The sequence below is a fragment of the Ursus americanus genome, chromosome 22, assembly GCF_024610735.1.
Source record: "Ursus americanus isolate L20-20 chromosome 22, mUrsAme1.1.p, whole genome shotgun sequence".
Taxonomy (NCBI): domain Eukaryota; kingdom Metazoa; phylum Chordata; class Mammalia; order Carnivora; family Ursidae; genus Ursus; species Ursus americanus.
In genome coordinates, this window is record NC_142148.1 from 53,085,191 (window position 1) to 53,096,316 (window position 11,126).

Below are 11,126 nucleotides of genomic sequence, written 5' to 3' on the forward strand. Positions count from 1 at the left end.
GATTCATTAGTTGCGCATAACACCCAGTGCACCATGCAATACGTGCCCTCCTTACTACCCATCACCAGTCTATCCCATTCCCCCACCCCCCTCCCCTCTGTAGCCCTCAGTTTGTTTCTCAGAGTCCATAGTCTCTCATGCTTCATTCCCCCTTCTGATTACCCCCCTTTCTTTATCCCTTTCTTCTCCTACCGATCTTCCTAGTTCTTATGTTCCATAGATGAGTGATACCATGTGACAATTGTCTTTCTCTGCTTGACTTATTTCACTTAGCATTATCTCCTCCAGTGCCGTCCATGTTGCAGCAAATGTTGAGAAATCGTTCTTTCTGATAGCTGAGTAATATTCCGTTGTATATATGGACCACAACTTCTTAATCCAGTCATCTGTTGAAGGGCATCTCGGCTCCTTCCACGATTTAGCTATCATGGACAATGCTGCTATGAACATTGGGGTCCATATGGCCCTTCTCCTCACTACGTCTGTATCTTTGGGGTAGATATCCAGTAGTGCAATGGCTGGATCATAGGGTAGCTCAATTTTTATGCCTTCATTTCAATTGTAAATTACTGTGAAAGCAGAAATCCTGTTTTGTGCAGCATGCTGCATTTGTTAGGACTCTCTTGGTTTTAGGAAAATGGATTCATTTCAACTTTTTGAAAATGGAAGTAGAGTTGATATACACTTTATGTTAGTTTCAGGTGTATAACATAGTGATTGGACAAGTCTATACATTATTCTATGCTCACAAGTGTAGCTACCATCTGTCACCATACGATGCTGTCACAATACCATTGACTATATTCCCTATGCTGTACTTTTAATCCCTGTGACTTGTTCATCCCATAACTGGAAGCCTATACTCTCCTTCACTCGTTTTGCCCATCCCCCAACCCCCTCCCCTCTGGCAGCCACTGGTTTCTATTTATGGTTCTGTTTCTGCACTTTTGCTTATTTGTTTTACTTTTCAGATTCCACATATAGGTGAAATTGTATTCGACTTTTAAAAACTGAAGTTTTGGTCTCATAACTGAATAAGTGTAGGAATAGCCTCTGATTCAGGTCCAGCTGGATCCAGGGGCTCTATTATTCCATCAGGATTCCATCTTACTGTCCTTTCTGTGTCTCTCGGCACTACTTCTTTGTATCATTCTTGACCAGGCTTTCTCTATGTGGTTGCCCCTAGACACTGGAGGTTTACAACACCTAGCTGAGCCATCCCCAGGGAGAGACAGCTTCTGTGTCCTGATGCTTTCACAAAAAACTCCCATTGATCACTCCCATTGGCCAGCTTGGTCCTAAAGCAATCTCCATAGCCAAGAGTGATGGTGTTCTCCTTGACCAAACATGGATCCCTGTTTCCCCATGGAACAAGGGCTTTCAGGCATTGTTGGTAGAACGCAAAGTGGTACAGTCTCCAGGAAGGGGCAATTACATATGCATTTTCCCTTTTACCCAGAAATCCCACCTCTGGGAAGCTGAACCATCGATGCAGTGGCAAACAAATGAATATGTGTGCCCAAGGCTGTTCATCGCAGAGTTACTCACAATAACAAAAGATTAAAAATAATCAACTGTCCATGAACAGAGACTGATTTAATAAACTAAGGCACATCCATAATTGGAGCTGCTGAAAGAAATGAAGAATAATATGATGGTTAATTTGATGTGTCAACCTGATTAGGTTATGGGGCGCCCTCATATTTTGGTCAAACATTGCTCTGGCTGTGTCTGTGGAGGGTGTCTCTGAATGAGATTAACATTTAAATTGGCAGACAGTGAAGCAGATTGCCCTCTCCGTGTGGGTGGGCCACATGCAATCAACTGAAGGCCAGAATAGAACAAAGAGGCCTTCCCTTTCCTGACTTACAGAGAATCCCTCCGGCCTCATGGCCTTTAAACTGGAACATTGTTCCCCCCCCCACCTTCAAACTGGAATGTTTGACATCAAGAGAGTGTAAGTAAATATTGGGGCTTTGTGTTTGCTGAGCCCCCTAATGTTGGTCACACAGATACTTTCAACACTACTTCCTGAAACAAATGAATGTGTTAATCAATTAACCCGGGTGTGAACGTTGATACTGGTGGGGCTAATTCAGCCTGGAAAGCAAGAAGATACTCATAGTGGTATCCATCTCTACAACAGATTGAAAGCGTGGCTGGTGATAGGCAGGGGAGGGGACAAGAGCCAAAATGGTGGTCCAACACAGTCTTGTGAGAGGGTGAAAATCTGAAAGGCAGAAAAATACGCAGGCCCAGAAACATTTAGTCTGAGCCTGGGAGAGAATCAGTGGATCTGAAGCAGGGACTTGTCACAACCCTTGTTCATTTTTTGAGCACAGCAAGCTCAGAAGCCACCTTGTGCAAGTTTTAACACAATATCTTCTGATAAATTAGGCCATTTTGTGCTCTTCCTACTGTTAAGCTTGCTTACATCCAACTGCTTAAGTTCCTTCATAGACTTTCAAATCATGAGGCCGCAGGGATTACGTGAATGTTCTGCCGTATTCCATCATCCCATGTAACAAAACGTTTCCTGATAAATCACTAAAAATATCTGCTGCTTCATTAAAAGCAGATTTCTATTTGGTGATGCATGCACGAGAGGATGGAGTGCTGGCTTCTGATGGGCATTCCATCCTGCTGCCCACGGGAAAGCGCTAACAGGTGCAGCCAGTGCACTACTGGCACACCAGCAGCCTTAAATCCAGAAATCCAGCCCCCTTGGTCCCTGAAGGGGGTGGGAGGGGCTTTAGCTGATTATGCCACGAAGGAAAACAGGTCAGACTTCCTTCTGGTATCCTTTGAGTCCATTTGCATTTTGTGATTACCCACCAGGTAAATATCACCTACTTATAGTGGACTTAAAATAGTTAAATGGGAACCTAGCTGACAAGACTAGACCCAGCCTCCACGGCCAGCAACTCCTTTGCAGTAAAGCCTTGAGGGAGAAGCCTCAGAGTCAAAACCCTGATTAAGGAGGAAAGAGGCTCACGTTAACTCTCACCAGATGATTCTCAACCTCAACAAAGGTTCCATTCTTTGTCCCTTAGATGGGACAATCCGGAAGCACATCCCCAGTGGGACTGTGCCCCAGTTTCTCAGTCGTAGCCTCTTCATTAACACAGACACTGTATTGGCTGCCCCTCTACCTTCCTTTCCTTCTCCACTTCTCAACTTCCTGAAATGAGCTACTTATACTTAAGTGTTTTTCTCAGGGTCTGCTTCTCAGAGAACCAAATCAAGACAATCCTAGAGGTCTACAAGCCGTCTCTGGGCCCAGCAGCACATGAGAGGGATTCCAGAGGCTGCTGGAAGCCGTGTTAGTACAGCAATGCGGTTAGATGAACTGGAACCATAGAGACAGAAACAGCAGGCTAATGGTAATATGGGGGCTGGATTCTGTTGAACCACTTACAGAGAGACTGAGATTCCATATGACTGCAGGTGTGCAAGCGAGCCCGCCTGAGATCAGCTGAGCTTGCCTTCTATCAGCAGAACTGTAGACTTCCGAGCAATAACAAAGGGTGGTTATTTGGACGATAAGATTTGGGGTCATTTGTTATGCAGCAATAGTAACGCTACATGATGCTCCATTTTTTAAATTGAGCTATAACTGACAAAAGTGCATGTTTTTAAGGCATATAATGTGATAATCTGATATACAAGGAAAAAATTGCTCCTATGTGTTACCAAACAAGGAAGAAAAGTATGGAGGTGAGCACCGTCGCTTCCAGTGAGGTGGAGGGTGGGCAGTGGAGGCCAGAGCTGACCTGTAGTTTTTAGGTGGAGGTGACATGATGTTTCCATGTCACTGTGGTGAGAGAGAATTGGAGGAAGGTCTGGCAGCAGAAGCAGCTACGAAAGTATCAGAGACTCTAGAATGAAACACACCAGCCTGGGAGTACTATCTGCCCCCCAGGCCGTACCTTCCTGATTCTCAAAAATCCTCCATGATGCATAAATGGGAGAAGATATTCGCAAAACATATATCTGAAGAAGACTTGTATCTAGAATATATAAACAATTCTTCTAACTCAATATTAAGAAAACCCAAGTTGTTTTTTTTTTAAGGGCAAAAGACCTGAACAGCCACTTTCCCAAAAAAGGTTTTAAAATGGCAACTATATGCATGAAAAGATGTGTAACATCATTAGTCATTAAGAAAATGAAAATGAGGGGCGCCTGGGTGGCTCAGTCATTAAGCATCTGCCTTCAGCTCAGGGTGTGGTCCCGGAGTCCTGGGATCGAGTCCCACATCAGGCTCCTCCGCTGCAGGCCTGCTTCTCCCTCTCACACTCCCCTTGCTTGTGTTCAATCTCTTACTATTGCTCTTTGTCAAATAAATTAAAAAAAACTTCAAAAAAAAAGGATATGACCCATTATCCTGGCAAGAGAGAACCCATCCCTGATCCACCAGATGCCAGCCAGGGAACAGTGGCTACCATGGATCGGACGCAGAGCCTGGGGCCTGGAGGGAACTGCTGCTTCAGAAGAACCGCATAAGGAGATGCACGAAGGCTGGAAATCCTGGCTCCTAGGTCAGCATAGATGCTCATGGAACCAGGCTCAGGTGTGCCCTTTAAGGTACCCCTCCCATCTTTTCCCATCACACAAAACAAGCAGGAAAGGGAATCCAGAGATCATTGACAAGAATCCCAGAAAGATTCCAAACTTGGTAAACGGCCAACGGGGAGACTGAGGCTGGAAAGTCCTGAATGCCCTGAGTCCATCTGCAAATTATCTTCCTCTGGCTTTGTCCCCTTCACACGCAGGATTTGATCTCCTTCCGTGTTTTTCCCCACTAGGTGCTGATGCAGTTCCAGAGATTGAACTACAATATGACAAGTTCCAAATACGGGGGCAATACAAAACCAAACACAAAACCAAAAAAGCATCTCAACGGAAGGAGCAGGACACAGTCTTCCTGGCCTTAGAGCGGAGAAAGGCAACCCCAGTCCTGGGGCAGGAAGGTGCTCTGGGGCGTACAAGTCTTAAAGACTCCCACTTTCAGTGGTTGTTGCTATTCCTGGGAAAGTCCCTGCAACCTCTAAATCTCAGGAGTTCTGAGGGGCTGTCTCTGCTGTTTGCCCAAATTCATTGACTGAAATGGACGCGTGCTCTGAGTAAGGGGGATTTGGGGGTGCCCTCCAGTGGCTAGGGAGAAGGGCTGGCACTTCTCCTTCCTCCCACATACAGTAGCTGATGACTCTGGAAGATTTCCTAGGTCAGGAACGAATATGAGAGTCTGTGCAAGTTTTCCATTACTGTAGGAAGTAAAAGACCCAAACCACACACCGGGCTCTAAAACAAAACAAGGGCTTTAATCTCCTAACATGCAAATCTATCACGGTACTATTTAAAACAACTAAATGGTGCCCCCTACATAAGGAAATAGATGGGGGGAAGGGGTGTGGAGTAAATGGGCGCAAGGATGCAGCTGCTGAGGAATCCCTGCAGGGCCACTGGACACTTGCTCAGCCCTGAGGTTGACTGCGGCCAGTTCTTCTCCTTCTTGAGTGCTGCTGACCAGCTAGGACCGGGGCTCCAGCTGGCAGGACAGGGTGTAGCTAAGGACAGAGGGACACCTGTGAGTTGCCCAGGAGCTTCCATTCAAGAGTCCCTGCCAGTGTTTGCCCACAGCTGGAGTCTGGCGCCCCGGCAACAAGGCCTGAGGCTGCCCAGGGAAGGAGGATCCCAGGAGTGGCCAGCAGAAAGAGTCCACCCCGAACCTCACCGACCCAGCTCCTGATGGGCCTCACCTCTCAGCCTCGCTGAGCGGCTCCATAGCCTGGAACCAGGCCCAAAAAGGATCCTCGGGCTCTAGGGTGTAATTCTCGGCAGCCACCTGGAGCAGCATGATGTCTGTCATGACTTGATATTCCTGAGCAGAGAGAGAAGCACAGGATGTATAGGGAGCCTGGGAGGGGGGGCGGGGAGCTGCAGGGTCTGGTGAGGGTAGAGCATCGGGACCGGGCACCCATCCCAGGTCCTGGCACACATTGCCATCCTCCTCCCTGCAGATTCATCCGGTCTCCACCTGTTCTCAGAGGTGAGTATCAGTAGCCCCTCCTCCGGGAAGTCCTCCTGGATGCCATGCTCTGTCCCCATCTCCTAACGGGATGGGACTTGCACTGCTTTCTTCTCAAGGGATCCCAGGAAATGTGAGGTGGAGGGGATGGAGCCAAGCAATGTTCTTCCCAGGGACATCTCTGAGGCCCACTCCCTACCCTTCCCTGCGGGAAGCGCCACATATGCTCACCTTATTTCTTTTGTGGTGGTTGATCTCATTCCCCTGGAATGCAGACAAAGTCCATCAGAATGAGGCCCCTGGTTCTTAGGAGCACTTGATTCCCATCCCTTCTCATGCTGCACCATGGCCAGGACCCGTGAGGGGGCCGTGCATACACAGATAGTGGGCCTGGGATCTAGGCCAGGCTCTGGGGTCCAGAGAAAGGAGGACATGGGGCAGATGGACTGGCTACAGGTCGGGACCCTGCAGCACCACCCTCTCGGAAGACAGTAGGGGAGGCCGAAGCCTCAGGCAGGAAGGGGCTGCTGCGGCTACTGAGGTGCTTGCTGACGTGGAGGGTCCTGACTTCATTCTCCCCCCACGGGCAAACTCACCGGGGGAGGCTGAGGTCCACTCAGACAGACCTCATGCAGCTTTGCCTTCAGGAAGCTCTGCTGCTTCACCAGTCTTCGGCACCGGGAGCCGTGGCCTAACTGCAGCCTCACCTCGCTCATCCCTGAGATGGGCAACAGCCCCCAGGCTCACAGGGTAGCCGTGAGGCTGTCATGAGGAGAGGTTTGCCGAGTCCTGAGAGCTCAGGGCTCAGTACAGGGGCGTTCTGCTCCCAAACCTCCGGATTCTGGTCCCTCCCCCACAATCCTCAGGCTCACCCACCTCCAGATAGTCCTCCATGGCGGTATCTAACATCACCAGCTCGGTGAGAAAAGTGCCAAGGAAAGGCACGACACCCTGTGTCATGAGGGGGAGGGTTGGGATGAGTCCCTGCTCGCTGGTGTCCACAGGGACCCTCCACTGAAAATGCTCCAGCCTCCTAGCCCACCGCAGGGGCTCACGTGGAGCAGCCTAGGACCCTTAGCAGCCTCCCCCCCACGGGTTCCCTTTCCCCTCCCCCTCCCAGAACATCAGACTCCTCCTCATCACCTTCAGGGCCTGCTTTTCAAAAATGCCAGGGAATGGAGCACTAGGTCGGTCCCTCCCCACCCGCAAAACCCATTCTCTATGGACCACTCTGGGCCCTCCTCCTGGTCCTTTTGAAATAAGAATTGTAGAAGCTGTGGCCCCAGGAGCCGCAGCTGGAGTGGGAAGGACCCCCCCTTCCTGATCTTTCCTTTTTGGGAGGCTTCCAGCCCTCAGGGAGGAGCCCTCCTCCTCCTCTGACTTTGGAGGCCCTGGGCCTCAGGCACACTCACCTTCTTCTGCATCCTCTTCTGGGCTCCCCGGAGGGCCATCACCAGGGTGGCAAATCTATTGGATGGTCGCTCCTGCAGGGCCAAGGACAAGTTCCTTGAGACCATCATACCCTCAGGCCACTTGCCCCCACCATCTTGGACGTCAGAACCTAGACATCTGACCTAACTCATACTGATCCTGAGGCCCCATTATCCAGAAGCAGGCCGTGAGTGATTCCAGAACAATCTCATTCCAACATTCACTCCATGTGTGACCTTGAGCTTGCAGCCTGGCCTCCCCAAGCCTGTTTTCTCATCGGGAAACATGACAACTCCACCTATCTCCCATGGTCTCCTGAGGACTCAGGGTCCTATTACTCTCATCATTGTTGTGGCCCTCAACCCAGCCCAACCCCATCACTGAGCACAGGTCTGTCCTCTGGGCTCTCCAGGTTTGTAGAGGCCCCCACCTGGACCAGCTGTCAACACAGAGAGAGAGGGTGTGTAGGCTAGGGAGTCTGCTTGGACACCACCTGCTTGCCCCCTCGCCGCCAACGGCATCCGCACCTAGGCTGTCGCCACATTCATGCCAAAGGCTTCCCCTCCCCAAGGAATGCTTCAGACCATTCCCGACTTCATCCACTCAGGATCCTATTCCCTCCCACCCCGCGTCTCTTTCCAGACCTGCACCTTCCAGGCTACCTTGATGAGCAGGTTCCTGCCCTGTGCGCTGTCCTTGCTGCACAGCTTTTGAAAGATCCTCAATGGCTTCCTGAAGAGAGGCAAGGGAGGCACGATCAATCGACAAATAATGTGGCAGGGTTGAGTGCGAGTGCCTTTTCTTTGAGAACCCCAGAGTGTCAACCTGCCTGGTTGAGGGTTTCTTCTGGGATCCTCTGAGCACTAAGGTCTTTGTAGGACATGGGAGGGAGCTCTCATGTGGCTCGTCCTGGGCCTCCCTTCCCATATTCATTGAGAAACGCTGTTTGGGTCAATTTGGGGTTCAAATGGGCAGAGAGCTTAGTGGCTGTCAAGGAAACACGTGAAGAGATTTAATGCAGTTCAGCCCCGTGTGGGACATTTGGCAAAACTGATTTCTAAAGCGGGAGGCATGGTGGCCTCCTCACCAGGAAGGCTGAGAGACCTACCCACCAGCCCAGGTCCTGTGGTCGGGGTTTGCTGCCTCCCAGAAGGTCCAAGCTGCCTGAGGGGGAAGAGGACAAGCCTCTGGGAGCTCCCTCGTCCATCCTGGTCCCTCCATGGACAGAGGCCTACTCACCTGGAAACCTTCCCCCACGTGTTCTCGAGGCGGTGAATGGAGACACTCTGTAGAGCCGAGAGGATGGCATGTAAGGACGAGTAGTTCCTCAGGGTTTGACAGGCCTGGGGAGGGAAGAGAATGGGATGTCACTTGGGGAGCCGGCACCTTATTGGCTCTCAAGCTTCAGTCCCCCTCAGGGGAAAGTGCTCCTGCTGGAGGAAGCCGCTGTCCAGGGACCTGCCGAAGGGCACACGTGAGGCCCAGAGGAGGAGGAAGATTTTACCTCACTCCAAGGAAGGAGCCAGGCAGAAACGGAGCATCCCAGCATGGGGCCATGCAAGGCAAGGTCAGCATGCCCCTGGACGGAAGAGCCTAGGGACTGCACAGTCCCTAGGGCAAAGACCAGGGCCTTCCACCCTGAGACCTGATCAAGGGAAGAGCAGTGCCCGAGACTCAGGAGAGCACCTCGGCTGGGCTTCCCGTTGCATACCTTGGCCACCTTGATCCAGTGCTCCACCACCATGGCCCTGTCCCGGGCTGTCATGCTTGGGTTGCCAAGGCAGGTGGTGATGACACACTTGGCCACACCATTGAACTGGGCGACAGTGGCCCGGACTGTGGGTGCCAGGTGCTCATTGCCAGGCTTGTTGCGCTTGGACCAGATGGAGCCCAGGCACTGATGGGGCAGCAGCTTCTTGAACAGCTCCTAGAGAACAGGCGGACCTTGGTTCACCCAGCCATTTCCCATGCAAGACTCATGTCCTACGTAGGGGTCACAGGTCAGAGCTGGACCTCAGGGAGCTGAGAATCTGGCCTGAGCCTGGTTCGAGACTGTGGATTTCATTCCATTGTTTTTCCCTGAGGGAACCCAGTACACAATGACCCAGGAGCAAACAGAGCAAGGGAAGGAAGGAGGGCATTGGCACCCTGATCATGCTCAGGAACTCCCAGCTCCAGGTGGCACTGCAAGGTGGTCCAACCCAAGGGGGCTTCTTCCCCTCCCCTCCAACTGGTCATCCCCCTGGTCCTTCCCCCCTTTCAGATGCACATTCTCACACGGGAGCTGCAACCACACGTTTTTCCGTCTGCCCTGTCCTCATGGACACATCAGATGCCTAATCAATGCTGAGGGTACTCATCCTCCAAGGCACATGAGTGGGTGACCCATGGACTTGACTGAACACAGGGAGCTGCCCTCCTCCACCCACGGGACCAGGGCCTGCCCATTGGTCTCTCCATTCTGGCTCATTTCTTCTCCCTAGTACCTCCGTATCAGTGCTTATCAGGGTCTCTCGCTACAGTCCGCAGCTGGACAGTGAAAGCTTGGGGCTAAGCGCCTTGATGGGTTGACAGGGTTGGGAAGTGGTGGAGCTGAGATTTGGTCCCAGACCATAGGAGTCCACATCAGGGAAAGGCAGGTGTGGGGCAGGTGAGAGCAGAAGGAAGGCGTGCCCCTGGCCCACCCTGAGAGCCCAGCTGCTCACCGCATCCATATACGTGAGCTGCTCTGCCACCAGCCTGGGAGGGAAGTCCAGGAGGTCGGGCTTCTCCTCACCCAGCTGGTTCTTTGGGGTGACCCAGCGGTGGCAGGAAGCCTCTGGGGCCGCGGTGGGCTCTGTGGCTCTTGCTTGAGTGAAACTTTCCACCAAAAAGGGTGGTCCAGCTGACTGCTGCTCAGCACCCGGCACACATGCAGAAGATGGGAGCACGGGTTGCAGTTCTGGAACAGCTGACAGAGGGGAGGCTGGCTCTGACACCGCAGGTGACAGTTGACACAGAGCCGGGGTCGCCTCTAGCTCTATAGGAGGCCCTGTTCCTGGCTCTGCCGCTGGAAGGAGCCCTGGAGCTGGCACTGGGGCAGGAGACAGAGAAAGGTTCCTCCACATCACTGACTTTCCGGATGCCTTTGCAAAACCAGGACAGACCCCATGGCCTTGAAAGGAATACCCAGCCCATGAACCCCATCCCAGTTAGCCTTCCCAGCTTGCCATCCCCCTTACCCTCCACCTCTGCCTCAGTGAGCGCCAGAAGTTCCCGCTGCATCAGGAGAAGGGGGACATGGTTTGTCAGGTCCCAGGCATGCCACTTCAGAACCATGGCCCCATGCACATAGGCCACCTTGATCTCGACACGGTCACGGCCCAGGGACTGATAGATAGCCTGCAAATTCTGGTCAGGCCAGGTACCCAAGAAGGGAGACAGGGTGCTGGGGAGAGTCATATGTGGAGCAGAGTCAGAGGCCTGGCCTTGCATTGCACATGCTACTCCCACAACACCGTTCTTTCTGTATGGGTCCCAGAGGATGGCCCCAGCCCCCTTCCAACCCCTCTCTAGCTGCCCTCGTAGTGGGAGGCCTGGTCCTCCAGAAAACCTGAATGAGTCTGGTTTTTCCACTTCTCCTCTCCTCTACCTGGCCATGGGCCTGATCTACTCTATCCTCCAT

At 52.0% G+C, this 11,126-nt stretch overlaps 1 protein-coding gene and 1 pseudogene across 2 annotated transcripts in view; both read right to left on the bottom strand.

Moving 5' to 3' along the window:
• The window catches only part of LOC148108184 (SH2 domain-containing adapter protein F-like), a 23,471-nt pseudogene extending 17,585 nt beyond the window's left edge, over nucleotides 1–5,886 (bottom strand). Inside the window, exon 1 of the transcript XR_015721167.1 lies at nucleotides 5,763–5,886. The product of XR_015721167.1 is annotated as an SH2 domain-containing adapter protein F-like (transcript). The remainder of the gene's footprint in view (nucleotides 1–5,762) is intronic.
• LOC148108185 (ral-GDS-related protein-like) overlaps nucleotides 1–11,126 on the bottom strand; it is an 18,361-nt gene extending 7,235 nt beyond the window's left edge. Inside the window, exons 1-3 of the mRNA XM_087853897.1 lie at nucleotides 11,078–11,126; nucleotides 10,168–10,511; nucleotides 9,174–9,389 (exon numbers count right to left, since the gene is read on the bottom strand). Of these exons, the coding sequence (XP_087710023.1) occupies nucleotides 9,174–9,389; nucleotides 10,168–10,511; nucleotides 11,078–11,126 (609 nt within the window). The remainder of the gene's footprint in view (nucleotides 1–9,173; nucleotides 9,390–10,167; nucleotides 10,512–11,077) is intronic.